Raw genomic sequence first — 22,202 nt, 5'->3', positions numbered from 1 at the left:
GGACCTTGAGGTGACCATTGAGCAGACCTTGTGTGGGGTGAGGTCGTTGAGCTGTGCAGCAGCTTCCCGGGGCACAGAGGCATTCCCCATTTGTAACATCTCCTTTCACGTGCACCTGAGCTTACTCAGGGCCGTGGTGCTATGTGTCTGTGTCCCCTTTTGGCTGGCAGAATCTCAGTGTCCTTCTGGCCAGCATGGCTGCTATGAGTGCTGGTGAATGGCCTCTGTGTGGTTCACCCCTTTCTCAGCAGGGTCTCAAACGGTAGGGTCTTCCACCGCCCCGCTTCCCTTGCAGCTCTGCCTGAAGTGCTAGCAGCCCGTGGAGGGCCCTGCACTTAGAGGTGCTTTTTGGGGCTGAGAAAGTGTGGCTTGCTCGGTTTCTTTGTCATCATGAATAGTGTTGCTGGGAGAGGATGGAAGAAGTGCAGTGCAATCGGGAGCTGAGGGACAAGGGACTGCCCTTGTCCTATTCCTACTGGTAGGGCCATCATAGGGACCCTTGGAAGACTCAAGGAAAGACATTTTCTGCCTGCATGGATTTGTACCTGCCTTGGCAAAGCCCAAGGAGGGTATCCAAGCCCCGTGGGCTGTTCTGTGCTGTTGGTCCCTTTCTCGTGTGCACTGAGGTTGGCCATGAAGATCCTTGCTTCAAAGATGTATGGAGGGGACCCATCAGGACAAGGCAAGTCCTGGCAGTCTTGGAATAACAAATAGCACTTCTGAAATGTGGAAAAAACAAACTTCTATACTTAAGGCAACGCTCTCCTCCATGGATGCTTTAAACACCAGAGTTTTGGGGCACAAATGCAGGACTGTCCTTTTTCAGGACTGTGTGCACGGTGCCGAGCCCGGCCCCCTTGGCTCAGCTTCTGTTAAATTCCCCAGCCAAGGAGAAGCGCATAGTTTCATCTCAGCCAAGTGTTTCTTTTACATGAGCTGAAAAGACTGCAGGGATCATTTTGGCAACAAAACTGACTGTTTTTTCTAAACAAAAATCATTATCTTCTCAATCTTGCTAATAGTGTATTTCTGGAGTCAGGACACAACAACCCGGAAAACAAACGAAGCAGCTTCACCCACCTCCTCTAGCTCTGCTCTGCTACTGACCACAGAAAGGCGGTTTGTAATCCTTATCAGTTAGTCCAGTCACCATCCTGCTTAGGTGATATGCACTGAAATGAAAAAAACTTGGGTTTATTTCTTAAAAGTTATGTATTGCTTAGCTAATTTTAGGCTATTTAGTGTTTGAGGGCAAAAGGTCCTTCAACATGTAGTTCGTGGTACGTGCTTAAGGACATCCCTGGACCAGGGGATCCTGTATGCTGCTTACATACACCATTTAAAAATCTTTGCAAAATTGGAATATGACAGTCAATGCATTTGCTAATTCCCCTCCTTTTCTCCCCCCTCCCCCCCCCCCTCCTTTTAGAGTGGGGCCAAGGAAGTCTTGAAAGATGCCCCAGATTTATTCTTCCTGTTAAATTCATCGCTAGTCCACAGGATTGTTTCCACTCTCCCCTCAACTGAGCCATTCATGCACATGGTGCATGCAGAGGTCTGGCTGAGCGGCAGCGAATGCAGCCATGCATCACCTGTTTGGGCTGGTTTTGGCACAAAAGGACCTTTCACGTGCAGGGGATCTCTTCTCCTTAGAGGATGCTGAAATCGAAGGAGGCCTCTCAGAAGCTCTTGAACAAATAAGAATAATTAGTTCATCTGCGGTAAGTGAAACACTGGCTTTAATCATTTTACATGAGGTTAAATGTATCCTGTAAATAAAATGTTAAAGACAGGGACATACGCAATTTAAGTTTCTAAAAAACTCAAGAATTCTGAGCAAAGTGTAAGACTAAAATGTGGCAACCAAATCCAGTTCCCACTAGCTGGATTTCCTTTAAAGATATTTCAAGTTAATCTTTACCATAATTTTTATTAAATAGTTATTTAAGACATATTAAAGATTAACAGGTGGTTACAGGTACACTGTATTTATAGTGCGTATTCTGTTTGCAGCAGAAAGTGTTCTGAATGATGGTAGGCTCACGGATTTTGGTAAACTCTTTAAAAGTGCTATCCAAGAAAAAAAAAAGCTCTTTATCCTTCCTGCTTCCAGTCTGCTGAAGGGAAGGGAAAATCTTTTTTGAGCCTCAGGATATTCAATTAGCAACACGTACATGTTTTCACAACTGCACTTTTCTGGCACTTCATACAGCATGCGATTTCAGAAATCGGTTTTGGCAATGTGCAAACCTCTGCCTCTCAGAGCATTGATCACGGTGTTGCTGGTTGCAACAAGAACTGACTCGTCCATCAGGGCAGCCGCTGTACAGTGGCTCTTCTCTTTGCTCGTTTCTCTGATAGCAATTACAGCTGCACAGTCTTTCAGAAGGTTAAGCAAGTTATTTCGGCCCTTGCCTCTGCTGTTTGTGATGTACTTCGACTCGCCTAACTGCAGGTTATCAGGAATTTTACACAAACTCCCTCTAATACGCTTTTTAGTATATTGGAAATTAGTATATTGGAAATTAGTATATTGGAAAACACCTGAATTCACTACAAAATGTTTTTACAAGCACGCCAGCCTGCGTTAAGCAGCTAGAGCATCCTGCAGAGCCATGCCCTGGCTCCAAGCGGCGATTCCCACCAGAGGGCTCTGGAGACTGGGGAGATGCTCCAGCGCTGCCCTGCTCCGGCTGTCTGAGCAGTCTGCATTTGACATACGTTTTTCCCCAAATGTGAGGATTTTCACAGCAGCGTGGACAGGACTGCTCTGCTCCCCGTGCCCACGCACAGCCAGCGACTGTGACTCACCAGCGGTTTGCTCTTGTGCTGTCCAAGCCAGCGGCTGTTAACTCGTTCACCTCCTTACCAATAGGTAATCATATACAAAAGCGCGTGGATTTTTCTGTCACGCCGAGCAAAGCTTGCAGAGGGCTAGCTGTGAGTAAAGGCAGAGGACTGCTTTGAGACAGACCCAAATGTCGTGGCTTCTGCCTGTGATGTGCTGTCACAGCACGCTGCAGCACAGAGCCCCCGGAGCTAACTCTGCAGCTGCACTTCCGAAAGCTGGTGCCGAACTTGGCTCCAGCCCTTTAAAAATGACCATGCGTTATCTAGCAAAAAAAAAAATTACTTTTGATTAATACTTCAGTCTGTCTTTTACTTTTTAGGGTGGAACAGCATAGGTTAGACCAAGGGACGGCGATTGTGTGTTCTGGGTCTTTTAAGTTATGGCGAGGCGCTGCCGTTTCATATCCACGTGGCACCTGTGTCAGTGATTACGGGGGGGTTACAGGAATTTGTGATGAAGTCTATTTAATTAACTTTTATTCATGCTACATTGATACTAATTGAAACTGTGTTTACATCAGGCACATGATGTGATGTGAAATATTTGGGACCCTGTGTTTGGCTATGTATGTTGTGGATATAACAATTCCAGTTTCAGTTTTAGGATGGTTATGGGAGAAGACAGCCAAAGACCGGGTTAGCTCTATGATTCTAAGAGGCCTGTGCGAGTGGTTCCGAGGTGTGCGGCTGCAGTCCCTGGTCAAGAAGGCCATGCTTCAAGACAGACTACTAAAAATCATTTGATAACGTAATCCACACCTTTAAAATAATGAGAATTAAGACCTAAGCCAGCGAATTGTCTATGGAATGACTAATTCCTGTGTTTAATCACACTAAATGTTTGTTGGAAAGGTGAAAGTGAGAAAATGGACGCTGGACAGTTCCAGAAATTTCATGTCTTCCAGCTAATTTTGTGGGGTCCTTGAAAAGGATGGGCACCCATTGGCAAACATCTTTTCTTTTGAACCAGGACTACCAGACCAATGACAATGACCAGGCTGTGGTGGAAATCTGCATCACTCGCATCACCACTGCCATCAGGGAGACGGCGTCCATAGAAAAGCACGGGAAAGCCCTCGTGGCTCTCTGGGAGTCATGTCTAGAACACAACCTGAAGCCTTCTGGAAAAGATGAGGACACACCACATGCAAAAATTGCATCCGATATCATGAGCTGTATCTTGCAGGTAAGACTGAGCTGAAAGCAAGGGAGTGTAATGCATTCGTTGGCTACTCGGTTTTATCTTTTAAAATGCAGCTGTACTTTATGTTTTCATAGGATGCATGGGAATGGTTGTATTTATTTTAAACCAAGAATATGACCCCAATTGTTAATGTATGTCATTACGTGTATATGGTGTCTGTTGCAGTGAATCGAGAGTTTTGGCAGCTTCCTTATCTTTAGAAGTGTCTTGACTGTTTAGTGCCAGATTTCATTATCTGAATGCTCCATTAATTCTAAGTATTTGTATTTCATGTCAGTATTAAAGTGGAAGACATAGGACTATCATCTTCTTGTGGTTACAGGAAGATTCATTTGAAAGCACTTACTATCAGGGAAGAGATTCTTTCGAATCATTCTGGAAGGCAGCAAAATGCTGAAGAGAGTTTAATGACATGAAATTTAGGTCGTTAGATATGCTGTCAGTAAGGAGGATCTCCCTTAACATTTTGATTGTAAAAGCTGAGTCCAGATACAACACAGAACACTGACTTCTGAACTAAAATCTGATTGCTGCTACTCTAAATAGAGGACTAGAAAGAAGTTATGCTCTGGCCAGGAGTGTTGGAATAGTTTCTTAGAATATTTTACTAAATGTTAGAGGCAGCAACAAGAAGACTGAAAAAGTATTTAGGTCCCAAAACCATTTCCTAGAAGAACAGATGAAATTGGGTCCTGTTTGAACTCAGTAGCCTATGAACTATCACTCACTGTGAATGCAAGACTAAAAAGATGACGTCTTAGTATATAGCAGCCTTTTGGGGATAGGAATGGGCTATTCCAAGGCTTTCTAAGAAAGTAAGCTGAGGGTGAAAAGCCATTTAAAGGCAGGGGAAGGGGGAATCTGGTATTAAATCAGGGTGAGTTTGGGCTTTTGTTTTTGTTGGTTTGTGGGGTGGTTTGGGGTTTTTCTTGTTGTTGTTGGGTTTTGGTGGTTTCCCTCCCGGGACTGCAGGCAATATCATTTCTTGTTGGGAAAGCAATATAATACACTGGAGACACACACAGAGAAACCCATGTGCGCAATTATCTAACTGGAAGCAGGAATCGGGGTTGTCTCCACAGTTTCAGCTGCGGGTACAATTCACGGGGACGAGCTCTGTGTCAGATGGAGAAACGCTTGCCATGAAGTGCCTTTCCACGCAGACCGCTCTGGGGTGATTATTTGCAGTACGTCTGCTGTCTCGTATTTGCTTTCTTTACCTCTGCCTCTTAAATCAGATGTGGGGGTCTTTTTGTTCTTTCATTATAAAAATTCAAGCAATAGCAGCACAAGTATGTCACTGTCCCATGAAAGGTACTGCTTAGCCCCTTGTAGGAGATATTGTTCCATAGACTTGCTGAGATCCCTCATCTAGTTTGGCCAAAAGTGTTTGAAGTCCAAAAGAAACAAAGAGTTTCAGGAAAAAAAATAACATCAGTGCTGAATTTGCTTCAATGAAATTTTACTTTACAAAGGTCAGTTCCTTTTACCCCAGCTCTGTCACACTGAAGACACACACAAAAGTGTATTATAGCAAAATATTAAAAGAAGGAAAAAATCCCCTTTTCTGAAGCCCAGGATTTGTTGATTTTGCTTTGGGAAGCACAGAGGCTTGTTCTAGCTGGACATTTGGTCAAGACTGTGGATGAGGCTTAGCGAGATTTCTTCTGCACCGCGCTGGCATCCCTGAGCCATGATCCATAAGCTGCAGCGTGGCACAGGGTACAGTAATAACACATCCCGTGAAGGTCAGTGGTGCATCAGGGGGTTGTGTCCCCTCCGCCTGTCTGCGTGAACGACTGGCGTTGGCAGGGACTCGCTTTCTAATAGGCAACGCCTTCCTGGAGATGTTGCCTAATATCCCTTTCCATCTTGTGTCCCTGGATTTGGATACTGGTAGCAGCACAGCTTAAACTTTTCAGATGAGGGACTGTACATTGTAAAATCATATTTTGTCTTTGCGGTACTTTAGAAATCATATTTCATGAGACTACTAAGGTATGCAATGGTTTGTCTAAGCTTTCAGTTTGTGCTGTTGGCAGTCATGTGCCTAAATCAAGCTAGCTCGTATCCAAATGTTTTGGGGATTGCACTGTGTTGCTGATTACTTCAAGAGAGGAGTTCATTGAAATGAAATGAGAAAGTTACGAAACTACATTTACTGCTCCCTGAAACAGAGCTATTATCAGCAAGTTCCTTTGCATAAAAAAAGAAAGGCAGCATAAAATGAGTTTTCATACAATACATGAGGGATGGTTGAAGTAGTAATGAGTATCTGACAGCTGGGTTGAATCTCGCAGCGTGTTTCTGTTGATATTAGCAGCAGGAGGAAGGTCCCCTAGGTTTGCAAACATCACTATATCATATTATTGAAATCTGTTTTTCATTGTCACCTTCACATTTTCATAAGTGTGCATTCATGCCCTGATATTTATAATGGAACAAATGAAACCTTTCTCCTTCCATCTGAATTCAAACCTTTTCTTAACTAAGTATTTTATGTTTATTGTAGGAAAAAAAAAAATTGTTCTTTGGAATTTTCTTAGATATTTTTAATCATAGTCAGAGGGCCAAAACTTATCTTCTCATTCTTTCTGCATGGAGTCCTAGAGTATAACTTGGAGGCAGAATTTGGCTCCTGCTCAGTAGTGCCTCTCAGCCAAACATAATGAGGCATTATGTTCATTTAAACATGCTGCTGCATAAAGCTGTATTCATTTGAAGGGCTTTTCTCATTAAAGATGCAGTTTTTGGTCATGTGGCAGTTGCCACCATGAGCTATCTTGACACCTAGGAGTTGCTGCAGCTCCTTCTTCCTTAGGGGCTGGCAGAAAGGGACTGTCCCGGAGCGGCTGCAGCCCTCCACTGCTCAGCAGGTCTCTGTTGTGAGGAAAAATCCTCACAGCCGGTTAAACTTGGCTCTTTTGCATTGGTTGAGTAGCACAATGCAGCCTTAATTAGAGTCAGTCCTGCTCTCCGTGAGGCTAATGGCAAAGGCAGTTACTACTGATGGAGGCAGAGCTGGCCTAGGAGGCAATGTAGCAGGCTATATGGAGCAACAGGTTTGTTTTTTCTCAAGTCTAAATTCATTTTTTTTTTTTGCAGTGCTGCTCCAGAACAAGCATGTGTTAAGTCTGGACCACCTTTCTTTGCACTATTTTGTTGCTTTCCAAAACATCTGGGTTCCAGTGGTTGCCTGTGATTTCAGATGCTAATTAAGTATAATCATATTGCGGGATTATTTTAAAAAACAATGATGTACTCCAGTTTCAAAGAGATATTCAAAACTGAGTGAAGATGAGAGAACGGCACTGATTGAGGAGGCTCCAGAAAGCATGTAGGTCCTCAGTGACACATAAACATACCCTACTAGCTTCAAGGGCAGTTATGTGTGGGAACTTAACGGGCAATAGATGTGTATCGTCTGCGCACACAATTTCACGTATACAAATAATTGCAGAAAACCTTTTCTGACCTTAATATCAAAAGTTAAGTGTGTGTGCAGATATCCCTGAGATCACTGAAGCTCGATGCCGTTTTGAGGACAGAAGTTAGCTGTCTGGAAAAATTTCAGCTGGCCCCAACGTTCAGAGAAATTTACTGGTGTTTAAGACTGGAAATCTAAATTATTATTAGAGGGAAACTGATGATTAATACTAAAGCTATTACCATGTGAGCAAGTCTTCCAGTACACTTACTCATGCGTACTCGTTTCCTCATTTGACCAGTTTGCCTTTGATTTAGTCCCAGTGGCTTAGCATGAGCTCCTGTTCTGGGAATAGAGGAGTCCTTTCTTCACATGGTCTCTGCCATCACAGAGAGAGGCCAAAACTCTGTGACTTGTGCTGGAGAAGATTTACCCATGCTTGAAATTAAGCTTCCCTGAGCCTTGACTCTGTGCCTGCACACTGGGCTGTCCTGCTTGGGGCTGGACATCGGAGTGGGGCTAGTCACTGCGACGCAGGAGCGACAGGCAGCAATGCGTCTCTTGCTGCAGGGAGCAATATTTACCAGGCAAGAGCATGAGCGACTGCTCTGAGGTGCTTCCTATGCTTTGGGATGAAAATTACCTACTCTGTGTGGATGAGGGATATAGGTTCTGCTGTTGTCTCCGAGAGCACCAAACACAAAATGTCTTGTTAGAAATGTTGCAGCAGTTAACATTTAACTTAGTACACTTGATATCATGTTTTCTCCCCTTGCAGAAGACAAAAATAGGTGCGTTATTAGCATCTCCTGGTGCAGTACTTCTTAAATTTCCTTACTCACGCTTTCTTTGAAGTCTGCCGTCAGTGGTGTTACCAAAACATGACCTTTCTTGACATATTTTTTGCCTTTCTCCCTCTGTTTTGATTTTTGTTTTTCTACTCTGATCAGCATGAGACTTCATTTTAATCATTTTTTTCAGCTGCTTATTTTTCAGTGGTTTTTCATGTTTTTACAGAATTACAATCGACCTCCAGTAATGGCCTTAGCTGTCCCAGTGGCAGTGAAATTTCTTCAGAGGGGCAATAAGGAACTCTGCAGAAACATGTCAAGTTATCTATCCTTGGCTGCAATCGCTAAAGCGGATCTGCTGGCTGATCACACAGACACCATTGTCAAAAGTGTCCTTCAAGGTAGGAACACACTGAGATTTTGGGTTTAGTCCTGCGGTGTGCCCACCGTTAGATTAATTAGGCTGTATTAGGCATATATACAAACACATGTTATACGTAAAACCATGTATGAGGCATGTATGTATAAAACATACGTATGGACAGTATCTTTAAACATGTGATAAAACATGTTAGACACAATCTAATAACAGACAATTTTAAGGAAGACCTTTCAAGAATATGTGAATTTACTGAACCTTGTTGACTGTGGAAGTTTCATTATAGATTGGATGACCCATAGGGCAGGAAATACATCTGTACTTGTTAGTGCACCGTACTAATGGCCTTCAAATTATAAGCCGTGATATGAGACACTAGTTACTGGGCTCTTATCCTTTCTGTTAGGCTCATTGGCAATACTCCAAATATAAATGGGGATGAAATGAATCCCACTCTGTGGCAAAATAGTCAGAGGTAAGATATAAAAGCTTTGTAGTGGTTCTTTAATTTTGCCTACGCTATTAGCTTTACATAGAACTCTGTTGCTAAACTCTGTACGTTTTACTTTTGTGGTTTTAAAAAGCCAAAAATATTCATGCCTCTACCAAAGAAAGTCCAATTTAGTTGAAGTAGTAAAGTTCACAGTATTTGTTGCAATACAGTGCTACTGCGGTAGTAAAATCTTTGTAGTAGTAAAATCTAAAATCTATTTGCTTTTCTTCAAGTACGCGTAACAGCAATAAGTAGCAATTGCTGTCTAATTATTCCAAGAACATTGTTATAAGGATGTTAAGCCCTCAAATTAAATGTGTGCATTCTGTATTTATTAAAAAATATAAATGGAGTGTAGTTATTTTTAGGCATCTTATGGAGGGATAGCTAAGCTAGAAAGTAATTTTGTTGTTAAGACATTATGGTAAGAGTTTGCATAGTTCTGTCTGCTTTGTTTAAGGACAAATGTGTGATAAATATGATAAATGCTAAATATGTGTGAGCTATGTGACAATACTAATTGAGTAGAGTCCAAGAACAGAATATTGCTAATGACTTACGAAGCCGCATCGATAATTCTTTTAAGACGCGTGACATTAGTATTTATGTGTTAGTATTGTGCATTACCACTTGTAATGCAGTACCATTAACAGAAAGAAATGAAGTGAAACAGGTTTTATGGTGCAGTCATACGTTTAGGAAAAGTGATTAACACCCGCAACTGAAGGTTTCATCATGACTGTTCCTGCTCATTTTTGTGTATTTATGTTATTCTACCAGCAGATGTTGCTGTGGACATCATGTTTGGAAATTCCAGACTGGAAGAGGGCACTCTGAATAGGCGAAGTGCTCCGTTTTGCATACTGGCTTAACTGCACTGTACATAATTTGTATTTCAGGCATGAAAAGGTTGGTTTGCAGCAGGCTAAGAACCGCGCTTAAAGACCGAGTGTTTGCTGAAGGGAGAAGGGAAGCCAGAGGATAAGCTGCTAAGGATGGATTTACAAAGCAGCGCGGAGACAAAGGGCCTTGTTCTGGTGCTGCACAGATGGGGCTCAGCCTAATGGCACCAGTGAGACTGATAGTAGACTTTGGCCTGTTGCCTGCCAGTGTTTGAGAGCTAACTGGATTTTATGATTACTTGGGGCAACTGTTTGGCTGCATAATCAGCTTCTTATCTTATTAGCTAAAAAAGAGCTCTTTAGAAAGAGTGTTTAACCACTCTGCTCCATTTAGTGTGAACTCAGCTTCTAAACATGCAAATGGCTGTACCGTGCCTGCGATGCTGACAGGCCCTGTGCTGACACCTTCCATCAGCGTAAGGGATCAGGCAGATTTATTCCTGTTTCCAGGGGACAGCAGCAAAACTACCCTGCAGTCGTTGCCGTAACCTGAGAGTCCCACAGCTGCTCCACCTTGCAGAGGAGCTCAGGCAGGGGATGTGGATGTTGCGTTCGGCAGAGGCTTGTTAGAGAGCAGAACTGGGCTCAGCAATGAGCTCCAGGCACGCAAGTCTTGTGCTCGCTCCTTCATTTCTACGTTTGCGGTGCGAGAGCAGGGTTGCAGTGGTTTTTCTGTATTTGGAGCCCAAACTCCCCCAAAATACTATTTACTTGGCGTTTTCCAAACAGGCAAAGTAACCGTAGACAAAGAAAAATATAGTTAAGCTAGGAAGGAAGGAGGGAAGCGTGCGGATGGAGGGGACTTGTGGTGCTGGGCAGGAGGGGACTAGACTGTGGGAAAGCTTTGCTAGGCCACAGAGGTGATAAAGGAAGAGCAAAGCAATTGGAAAGAGGAGAGTTTTCCAGCTGAGTCAGTGAGAATGAAAGGACTGGCTTTGCATTTGGTCATCTGCCAAACCACAACAGAGATAGGAAAAGGCTACTTCCAAGACAAAGCGTTTCAGGGTATGAGGTACGGTAAGAAAAGTGGCCAGGAAGGACTTCTGGTAATCTTTTTGAGGATTTTGCTTTTTCTGCTGCGTTTCACAGACATTTGTTTTCATTTAACGGAGGGCGCTCTATGGAAAGAGGATTTGAGAGCGGTTTTGCCCTTGCACAATGTTGGGACATCAAGTGTTTTTCTTAACTCTGAAGATCTGTTTTCTGGCTGACAGCAGATGAACAGAGGTAATCTTTCATTGTTCTGTAGTTAAGGTTATTTGAGATATTATTTAGGAAGGCATTTTTGTTGTGCTTTTACTACTAAGCATTTATAATTTAGATACATTTTTATTGCAGGGTAATAGGAGAAATTCCAGCAATCAGAGCAGTTATTTTTACCTTAAATAAACAGTGTTTAAACTTCGGAGCGGGTCACATAACTTTAGCTACGAAGCACAGCCCCCTTGAATGGCATAGTAAAGTGGAAATTACCTTGTCATAGCTTTTTCTTACTACTTTTGTATCGTGGAAGGAAGGATCTGGTAGCTGCGTCATATTCAGGAATAAGCATCACAGCAACATGTCAAGAAACTTTTCAAAGTGCGTTCTTAGGGCATCTGTAGAGAATGAGAAAGAGAAACATGTGAATAGAGCAGAAGGGTGGGCTGCTTCCAGTGGAAATAAGAATTGCTTTGAACAAGACATTCTCCACGATAACTTGTTCAGAGGCTTCAACAGGTAGTGAATAATCGTTCTTGTCATAAATGGTTACATACCCAGCAAATAACTATTTATCATTGTCTACTTCTGCTCCGTTTTCTACACGCAAATCACCACCAGTGTCTTGGCTCTCTGCATCTGCTTCTTATGCACTGTATCCAGCCCTATGTTTTTATTGGGTTTTGGGTAAGCTTGCAAACATGAGACAAGAAAGCTACCGCCATCAGTTCTGCCTTGTACGAACCTCCTGTTAGTATCAAACAAGTTGGTTACTTTGGATATCTACTTTGGATATCTTGAAACTGAGTATGTCCTTCTGGGATGGCCAGCACCATGCGTGGAGTACGGATTGATTTTTTTTTATTTGGGGATATCTCAAAACCAATCCTTCCTTCAGCCTCCAAGTGCCATGCTAGCACAGCGTCAGGTCAACGCACGTCTATCAGTATGTCAAAGCATCTCTGCTGTACAAGCGACCATGTGCCTGTGGGAGAACTGGAGTGGCAGATCCTCGCACATGGCTGCGTTCACAAGAGGGATTGTTATCATGATGGGCCTTTAAAGCAATTTCTGGCTAATGCTTGGATTAGCATTAGTCCTCTGAGGGTCTCTCTATGAGATGTTGATATTTATTTTCTTTTTCTATTAGCAGCTAAACCTGTGTGGTTCAAAATATGGAAAAATTCCCAATTGGTACGTACTTTCAGAGTTTCAGTTCATGAGAAGCATGGAAATTTTTAGTTTAGTAAAGTATCTTTATTTATAGAACAACTGTACAAAAATAATTTCAATAAAATTATTACAAAGTCAATTTACAATATAATACAGCTGCATTTTCTCAAAATGTAACATCAGATTATGATGGGGGATATTACTTTTATATGTTAGGTCAACCTGTGGCATAAATAATGCTTTAAACAAGGAGCTAGTTTTGTTATAGTCTACAAATTACTAACAGCAATTAACAAACAACACTTTTCTTGGCTTATGTGGTTCCTCTGTACAATTCACTATAAAAACCAATGACTGGAGGAGTCGGGAAGATGCAGAGACTGGTCAGCCGGATACCCGATGCGTTTGCTTCAGCAGGGATGCCAGGAGCACAGTTCAGCTCCACAATGTCCACAGTGGCACTTTTATACATCAGGAAACACTGTGCTAGGGAGACAGCAGTCGTCTGACCTCAGGAACTGCTTCTCCAATGTCACGCCTTGATGTGGGTTTTTTCAGTGTTTTGCCAAAGCAGCAGGCAGAGGTCAAATCCCATCTCCACAGTACCTCATTTTGTAAACTTGCAATGCTAATCTTCCTTGGGAATTCGAGAGACGTGGGCTCCTACAGCTCTGTTTACTTGTACGTATTGGCATTCAGCGCCTCATGAAATACGTTCCCTGCTTCAGAAACTGCCTTGCCAGAGTTTAAGAAATGTACTGGGCTCCTCCGTATGGCAAAACTTCTGTGACTCCCCACCCGATGATGTTGCCCCTGATACTGCACGCATCTTCTCCACTCTGCGCTGCTATCTCTTTGGCACTGAGCACTCTGTCCCACATGTTAAAGCCAGTTAATTTTCCAGAGAAGGCTAAAGCTTCATCAAATCCACCTCCAACACAGCAGCCATTCTTTTCTTGACCGATCTGCAAAATCCCTCCGTCTGGAACTGTGTGAGTGTTGGCAATGTCCGAGGCGGTGGCTGCGAGCTCTCCCTCCACCCACAGAGATGCGGATCCGTTCTCCGAGCTCCAGGCACCGCAGAGATGGATCCACTTCCCAGGAACAACTACATTTTTGACAGCTAACTTGTGCTGGTCACCGCCAACAACAAGCACCGCAGATTCCCGGCTGAGATAAAGCTGGATTTCATATGGATTTAACTTGGTTCCATAGGAGAAGACAATAGTTTTGTCCAAAGCTTCAGTTACCTTGATCCAGACACAAGCAGTAAAGGAGTGAAGGGTCATTCCAGCAGCTGGGTGAACGCTCCCAAATATCTTTTTTGAACGCATGGGGAATAGAATTGCTGTTTCACACCCTGAAAAAGTTAGAAAGATTGTTAAGTAAATAAGCACCGGTCTCTTTGTACAGGCACAGTTAGGACCCTTGACATACGCTCGCTCCTGGGCTTCTCAATGGGAGCTGAGAGCTCAGCTCATGCAGTGGGATGTAGGATGCTTTGAAGAAGCTGTCAGACCTGATGGATGAATTCCCCAACCGTTATGGCGATAGGTCTAGAGGCTAATGAGGCTGCAGAAGCAAGGTTTGGCTCTTCCCTTGCTGCAAAAGTAGTGTGTTGTATAGTCCTATGCCATGCAAAGTGACATTTAGGTTTAATGCTGCCTGTCTGCCCTGGTGCTTGCCTTGGGAAGTTGGACTTCCCCGAGGGCCTGCACGGGGCAGGTGCTTTCTGCTCCGATGTGCCTCCGAGGACAGCTTCTCCTTTGCTGGCTCACCTAGAGAAATTAGCACTTTACGCTAGGTAATTGCATCGGGCAGTCCTCTCTCTGTTTCATTTAGGTCTTGTTTAAGCCTCCGTGTTCTTTTTCAGTATGGGGTGATGAGAACGGCAACCTTATGGCGAGGGGCTGGGTTCAGTGATCTGTCAAACGGCAGGTTTGGATACTGTGCCGTTCCTGGGGTAGCAGCGTGAGACCGCTGCTGCGGCTGGAGAAATGGAGCCGCCGGGTAGTTGTGTCACGAGCAGTTATGTGGTGTCCTGCGGTTGCCCCATGGATAACTGGGCAGCGGAGGAGAAGGGGACAGGAGCTACTGAAAAGCAGGCGCAGGGAGCATTGCCTGAAGCCTGCTGAGATGTATTTATCTATTTATTTTAATGGCTGCCTTGTCTGACCCTGCTTTTAGGGCTATTGGTCCAGTAACTTTCACGTGCGCTGGTTAAGCATGGGAAAGGTGTAAGATAACTGATATTTTTAAAATGGTTCATCTCTCATCTCCAATTAATCACTGTGTTGATAATAGAAATTGGGTTAGTTAAAAGCACTAGCAGAAATTTATGAAACTTGGAAAAGTAACTGATGATCACCAAACCCAAGCCACTTTTGGTATTCTATGTACTGTTCCCTAGTCATATATGACTTAATATTTGAAGCAACATTAAGGAAAAAGCAGCCCCCTTTTGCAATTAAGCTGGTTCATTTCCTGTTTAAACAAGCTAGAGGATCTAAAATGTCTCAAATGTGTGTGCAAATTGCTGCTTCAGTGAATGAAGGACTCTTTGTGTCCTCCAGGATTGCGCTGCGGTGTTATTTCATAGACTGCCTCCTTTCAGCTCTGAGCAGATTTTACGTTTCTTCACTGGCCCTTTTGAGGAGGGGCAGGAGCAGCGAGCAACTGTTTGGGATAGTCCTTAAAATGCTACTTAGGAAGAGTGTTGTGAAAAAGCTTTTAATTAGCAAGCTTTCAGGCTTTGTTATCAAGGCCTAAACAAAATTAAAAACAGCCTCACTGAAGAACAAAAAGTGCGATTAGAAAATCCCTCAAGAGTATGGCTGGCAGTAATTCAAGATGTGAGAAATTAAAGTCAGTTGCTAACAACTCCCTTGAAAAAAAAAATGCTAGACACACACTCTGGAAGTACTTAAAATGTATCTTTTAAATTAAAAAAAATAAGAACGTTTCTTATAAAACCATGTAGGAACCAGTGGAAATAACCTGGATTGCCACTAATGAGACTGAGATCCTTGATGCTGATCAAGTTTTTTTACTCTCACCTAGCACAGAGTAACTGACTGCGAGGCTGGCCGGGATACAGGAGAGAGATAAAGAATGAGATCATGCTTTCTGGAAGGCAAGATTCATGTGCTTGGGGAAAAAAGGAAGATGCTGTAAGCTCTACTCCCAGTATGCAAAGATTACTAAAGTGCCGCGATAAAGGAGTAAAAGTGATTTACTTATAAAGCCAAATCCGTGTCCTACATGAAAGGATAGATTCATGTTTGATTGTAAAGCCCTCTGATAGCAACTATTGTTGTGTTTGTATTGTAATAGGCTTGTGTCAGTTGTTGCCTTTGCTTTAGCAGTTAGGATAAGCGCTGCTTGCTCACCTGTGTAAGAGCTCGCGCTGGTGGTGTTGCTAAGGGTCGCTGGCAAGGCTGGTGTAACTGCACCCCTAACTTCCTACTCACACCCACCCGCGGCATTCTACGACTGCAGATTTCTGTGAGGTTTTTAAGCTGCAGTACCTTATGTTTGTGGAAAATATGGTCATTAAAGACACGCTGACATTTAGAAGACACGCAATGATAGCTATCTAGTAGGCAGAGTTATATTCAACATAGTTATATTGTGCATGTGGCAATTTTGCACCCATGCTTTAAATAGACGGGGTTCTGCTCTGCCATACCCACGTTGCTGCAGCTGCATTTTGAGTTTCATATTACAGTGCACAGAAAAACTGACATGAAAATTGAGATATGAGCTCATCTTTCTATGGCCACCTCGCTAACCAATGCACATTTTGCAAGGGGAAAACAAACCCCACAACAATACCACAATGTTACTAATTTTTCCATGCTTGAGGAAATATTCTGTCCTGACAGTTGCATGCGGTGAATGTTCCCTCCCTGCTGCGGGAAGCGTGCTTAGCTGGTTGACATCGGCAACGTGTCCTCGGATCTAGCTCTACTCTTGGGCAGTTGGAGTTGGTGAGGAGGCAACATTTACTTTAGGAAGAGGAAGGAGCGGGTACATGCATGAAGAGAACAGCAGAGCTCGGTGACTAGTGCGTATGCGTAGGAGTTACCAGCTGGGAAGGTGAAAGGTGAGAGAACCCAATTCGTACATTTAAAATAGGTTTTCTGCTCTCTGGCAACTGTTTTGATCTGGTAGAGCCTGCAGGAGGTGGGATCCTAGCTGGCTTTGTCCTGTGTAAGGACTTTGATTAAACCCTTCTTAGATCCCACGTTTTAAAAGCTCAGCGCCTCTTTCGAGAACAGTTAATGGGTTTCCTCCCTGTACGTACAGACCGCTCAAAGCTGCTGTGCTGTTTGTAAGATTGCTTTGGGGTCATATGCAGAGGAAGGTCCTTAAGAGGGGTGTTTATAGGATGTCTGTTTGGACAGGCCCACCAAAAGCGAGCTCTCCAGTAAAGCGCAGCGCACGTGGACTTACCTGCTGGCAGTAAGTGCTGAGCTGCCCATTTCTGCGATGCCTTCAGTTCAGCTCTGGTTTGCTGTAGCTCTTTCCACAGAGAGTTCAAAATGAGATTGTCTCCTCTGGTGGGGCTGAATTTATCCTGCTGAAAAGCTGTCTCCTGAGCCTCCACTTCAGACCTCTTCAGCCAAGCGCTCTCCAGCTGGCCGAGCCTGCTGGACACGTTGTGGCTCAGCAGCAGAACATGCTCGAGAACCTTTCCTTGCTCGGCCTCCTGAAGCCTCTTGGCTTCTTCAGCTTGACCACTGTTCCTCACAAGCGCCTGCTCTACCTGTGACACGATGTGGGAGGTGACTTTCTCGACCGCGGCGGCCAAGGTGCCCGCGAGGTTGGCGGTGAGCTGGCTCAGCTCGGCTTTCAGGGTCTGCAGGTCCACCTTCAGGATCTCATCCATCGCCTGCAGCATCATGTTCTCTTTCATCTGCGAGTTCTCAAGCATGATGAAGAGCTTGTCCCACTCAGTGTGTTCTCGCTGGCAGTCGCATGAAGCAGCTGGAATGGAAGATACAGATGTTGCTATTCCTTTGTACTTACATTTTTAAACAGGAGTATTTGACAGAATCTGGGTCTGTGCAAGGCTTACGTGCTCCAGACTGTCAGTGTGTTTCCCTCTATATCAAAACAGGAAAGTAAAGTAGTGAGTATTATAGCAATTCTAAAACTAAGTGTCATTGGCAGTCTTTTGCAGGGAAACTGAAAAATAAAGAGTATAAAGTAAATTCCAAGGCACACCATCCAGGTGCTTTAGCATTTGCTGTCCATAACAATCTACTGGTACAAGCACACGCTTCTTCCTCTGAAAAAAAAAAAAGAATTATGTTTGTAATAGTAACTGTTACAAGAGCTAGGCAACAAAGAATGCAATTCTGCACCTAACACAAATTCAGTTGAAATCTACTTACTTTCCTCAGTACCAAGAACTGGACCTTCAATTTCATTATCCAGATTCACGTACATGAGATCATAGTCGTCATCTTCCTCCAGAGCAGAAACAGAAGCCCTGAAAACACAGAACAGCGTAAGCAGAGAAAGTACTGCTCGGGGCAGCATTCTCTAGCTGCTTCCTGAGGATAGCCGGGCTGTCTGGAGCTAAAGTCTAAGCCAGACTTCAGCAGAGACAAGGCTGCGAGCGAGACGCGGCGAGCCCCTAATAAATGCTCCGAGCGCCTCGGCTTGAATGAATGAGCGATGCTGGTGCCAGTGTTGTAACAAGAGCACTTCTGGCTGTTGGTTTTGGCTGAGAGGAGAAGGGGGCGTGCAGCTTGCTCAATTCCAGCCTTCCAGGTTTGCGCTGGTGGGGGAGATGTGCTGACTCGCGGAGGGGAAGAAATGGGGAAAGCTGCTCTTGCGAGCTGCCACTTCCCCTCGGAGAGCAGATTGCTGTAACGTGCAGCAACGCGAGGGCGAGAGCGGGGGATGAAATCACTTGCAGTTCGCTGCCTACGAGCACTGGCTGCATCGGTTGGGCTCTCTTGTGTTATTTGTGGAAAGTGTTCTCTGTAAGCTCGTTTGTAGCTGGTATGTGCCAGGAGTCCGGAGGGGACTGGTAGAAAAATAAACATACCCAGAGCTGGTTTAGATACACGTGTATGGTTTAACCTAAATATTGTAGCTTTTTTTGATAGTTCTGTATAAAAACTTCTATTATATACTAACAGTTTACTGCTTTAAGCAATAAAGGAGCGTTCATAAGGACATCTTATTAGAGTTTTGCTTTTCTAGCCCTAATTACCAATAACACCACCATAACTATGTGGCTAATACCTAACTGCTAGTATCTTGTTTCAGGAGCACGTAGATTGGCAGCTGCATGATTAGAGGTGTTTCTGTTAACTTTGAAAAAACAAAACAAGGCCCTCTTGGATTAGATGCTAATCGAGTGTTAATCTATTCTTGGTTTTGGTGTTAATCCGTTTTAAATTCTGGAAAGCTTATCAGTTCAATGGGCCATTAATTATTTCAGAGATGCATTGCTTAGGTGAGATTAGGGGTAATATGGTACAAATTATATAGGGCTATGAAATATTCAGAGAATAGCAAAAAAAAAAAACCCAAAACAAAACACATAATTGCATCTAACTTACAGTCTGTGTTCCCTTTCCATTTGAGTCTGGTTTAGCCCCTTATCGCTGTGCACAGGAGTGTGTCAAGAGGGTCCTGTGCTTCTTTTCTTGCTTATTCTGCCTCCGACACCTGGGCTGTGAGTGGGAGGTGCGGCCGCACGAGGCAGCGGAGACGGTGTCCGTGGCCTCAGCCATTGCCCCCTCCTGCAGCGGGGACCAGGATACATTTTGCAAGTGTCTCCTTTGAGGAGACAGGTAAGGCTGGAGCTGCCCACTCCCAGCTCCTCCAGCTTGCTCCACGCACCCCAGGGCAGCCCGCTGCTCCAGGGGCCGCAGAAGGCTGCTGCGAGCCTGGTGCTGCTGCACCAGATGCCTCCTTTGCTCGGGCAAACCTGGGCTACCTGCGCCTTGGGCTGCTGGCCACGGTACCGTGCTATTCCTACGTGCCAAGCTGCCTCACTGGTTTACCTTATGAGTATATGGGGTTCCTGCCACTGCGGGGGTTCCAGCTGCTCTCCTGCAGCTGCAAATAATAAATAGTAACGTTGAAGCAATATATTAGAAACCTCAAAAGTTTGGTAAAGTAGAGGTGAATGATTTTGGGGAGGTATGTGCCTAACTTGAGCTATCCCAGGGGAAAAAAAATTAGTCTTGGTGCATGGGTTTTTATCTCCAAATACTCAGTTTGCAGTGAATGTCATAGAATCACAGAATCGTGTAGGTTGGAAAAGCCCTTTAAGATCATCCAGTCCAACCATTAACCTACACTACCAAGTCCACACTAAACCAGTTAAGGGTAGACTAGACTAAACCAGTCAAAACGCTGCTGTACAGCTTTGGGAGCTCCTTCTACCCACGTTACTTTTGCAGTGTGCTACCAGGCTCTTTTTTTTTTTTTTTTTTTTTTTTAACAAGCTCTCTATGCTGCTGGGTTGGGCAGAGCAGAGCCTGAGTGCAAGGGCAGCCTTTGCAATTCGTGTGTGCAGGGAGCACGGCCAAAGCGTGCCTGGGGCAGACGGAGCGGGCTGGCACCGTCGCAGCGTGCGGCTGTGGTTGCTCCTGCTGTACGTGCCTCTTCCCTGCCTGACTTGCAGCCAGCGGTGCAAAGCCATCGAGTGTCCCCAACTGCACGTTAGTTTCTGCCTGAATTGCATAATTCCCAGTGTGTGGTCTGCTTGGAAAGTCTGAGAAAAGCTAATCTGGAAAGTATTGGGGGTAAGGGTGGTAGGGGAAGGAAGAGGGAAAGAAGGTAATTAAGGAGTTGAGTATAATGTTTTTCCATTTGCAGACAACAAACATACTTTTCAGGCTCTTAGTTTAGACTGAGACAGACGAAGCAAGAGGGGAAAAAAGTGAATTACTTAGGAACAGGCACAGTACTGCCTCTGACAGCCCGAGCTCTAAGAATCAAAAGGTCGGTGAGGTGCATGTGCGTAAATCCCTGAGAAACTGAAAAGGTGTGACAAACAAATGGCAAGAGGTACTCAGAGCTAACTCGAAACATGAAAAGACAAGAAAATAGTGAACTGGGCTGTGCTTTGTGACCTTTCTTAAGGTATATGAAGAACAGACGCAAACTGTGATGTCTGCTTTGTTTGTTTACAAGTTTGTATACACAGGTTATTCAATTAAAAGCAATTCCATGTCAGTGAGGTCATTTCAACATCGCTCCAAAGTGACAGGGTTGCTTCTAATTTGCCTTTGCTTCTCATTTATCTTGGTTAGTGAATATAAACCCAGTATGTTTGCTGTATGATAACCAGAAGGTGTTGCCCAAATTTGCATTTGCATGAAGTATTTTTGTTCAGAGAAGCTTCATGGCTGCAATCCATCATGTTGTGTCATGTCAAATTGCATTACTCCTATGATACATCTGATACTTAAAATGCTCGTTTTCCCAGATTGAGTAATTAGTCTTACTTTCCAAATACCTTCCTACCTGTGATATCCTAGCTTAGGCAATAGCACGTCTCAGGTTCGTGGCTGTCCTTCCTTGTTTAAAGTTTCTAGTTTTGGTTCATCTCTGCTGAATTCCTTCCCTCTACACTTTTACAGCTGAGATGAATTTTGCCAGGAACATGGGAATTTCATCTTTTGCAATAGTCAGTGTTACTGAAATTCGACTGGAGCTTAAGGGCTCTGCTCCATATGGGCAGAAAATTTCCAGTGGAAACTAAACATGTGCAAGTGCAAAGAAAGGACTTATTCCTGTAAGCACTAAATTATCCGGAGAATAAAATAATTTTTAGTGTATTCGGTTACAAAATTGTTCAATTTCAAACTCAGATCTGAGTCTAGAAAAGTGCAAGTAAATACATCCTCTGACATTTTAGTTCTAACTTTGGGTGAATTGGTGCTTTGCATGAATCCCACGGTATGTTAGTGACACTCATAAAAAACATGACACTTTTTTTTTACAGACTCGCTTGTAACATCAGGAAGAGATTTGCACAAAGAATGTGGCTAGAAAATGGCCAGAACTGAACAGCTTGCTGATCTCTTTAGGGTAATTAATCAGCAAAAATCTTGCCTTTGCAACTGGCCTTTGTGCTTTATATATGGAACAAACTGAGGCAGACATTCGCCGTGTCTGCGGGACGAGGGGTGGGGTCTGAGCCTTGCCTTTAGGACTGCGGTGGTCGTACGGAGGGCTCAGAGCTGCCTTCAAGGAGAGGCCAACGATTCTTCAAGCAGAATAAATGCTTCAGGATGGGATGCAGAAGTGTGGCGGGTCGAATAGTGTGGAGGCACTCCTCCGAAGCACAAGGAGCCCATAGGGATCGTTACAAGCTCTTCGACTAAAAGTTGCCTGAACCTGCAGCGAATTATTATCTTGGCTCAGAGGTGACATTTCAAGACCTAACGGTGTCTTGGGGTGCGTTTTCTATATCTGGCAAGAGCATGATGTGGTCCAGTCCGACCCATATATCCTTTTTCTACCATCCATGCAGTGCCCTGCCTATCTTCCAAAATTATAAGGCTCAGATTTAAATGGGAGAAAAAGCAGCAGACCAGAGTGCTAGCTCCTATTGGAAACCAAATCCAAAGAGACCTTAAGGACTTTCAAGGGTTTACAAAAAGGAGCCATACTACATTGCAATAGGCAGATGTTTCCCATATGTTGTTCAAGTGAAACTTAAACATATTGAGGCAGGCATGTACAGCAATGTGAAGTTATATATTTTGGTATGAGCCTGGGCTTCAAATTGAATTATGCGCAGAC

At 44.0% G+C, this 22,202-nt stretch overlaps 2 protein-coding genes across 3 annotated transcripts in view; one reads left to right on the top strand and one right to left on the bottom strand.

The window, feature by feature from the left end:
- The first annotated feature begins 1,583 nt into the window (after window positions 1-1,583).
- VEPH1 (ventricular zone expressed PH domain containing 1) overlaps window positions 1,584-22,202 on the top strand; it is an 82,868-nt gene continuing 62,249 nt past the window's right edge. For both annotated transcript variants that reach the window (XM_075716926.1, XM_075716925.1), the window contains exons 1-3: window positions 1,584-1,721; window positions 3,821-4,036; window positions 8,499-8,673. In XM_075716926.1, the coding sequence (XP_075573041.1) occupies window positions 1,584-1,721; window positions 3,821-4,036; window positions 8,499-8,673 (529 nt within the window). The remainder of the gene's footprint in view (window positions 1,722-3,820; window positions 4,037-8,498; window positions 8,674-22,202) is intronic.
- On the bottom strand, window positions 13,166-17,966 carry PTX3 (pentraxin 3). Its single transcript, XM_009477682.2, has 3 exons — window positions 17,819-17,966; window positions 16,875-17,408; window positions 13,166-13,779 (listed from the first exon to the last, which is right to left on the bottom strand). The coding sequence occupies exons 1-3, from the start codon at window positions 17,964-17,966 to the stop codon at window positions 13,166-13,168; spliced, it is 1,296 nt and encodes a 431-aa protein (XP_009475957.2).

The sequence above is a fragment of the Pelecanus crispus genome, chromosome 9 (assembly GCF_030463565.1).
Source record: "Pelecanus crispus isolate bPelCri1 chromosome 9, bPelCri1.pri, whole genome shotgun sequence".
In the NCBI taxonomy this organism is placed as follows: Eukaryota; Metazoa; Chordata; class Aves; order Pelecaniformes; family Pelecanidae; genus Pelecanus; species Pelecanus crispus.
Note: the sequence above shows the minus strand (reverse complement) of the source record. Positions and strands in the feature narration are given on the sequence as shown.

Excerpts from the sequence above, each read along its gene's own strand:
- PTX3 (XM_009477682.2), bottom strand. The coding sequence starts at position 17,966 with ATGCTGCCCCGAGCAGTACTTTCTCTGCTTACGCTGTTCTGTGTTTTC. Across the intron at positions 17,409-17,818 it reads AGTTCTTGGTACTGAGGAAA|CTGCTTCATGCGACTGCCAG; the intron begins GTAAGTAGATTT and ends CTTCCATTCCAG. Across the intron at positions 13,780-16,874 it reads TCAGCACTTACTGCCAGCAG|GGTGTGAAACAGCAATTCTA; the intron begins GTAAGTCCACGT and ends TAACTTTTTCAG.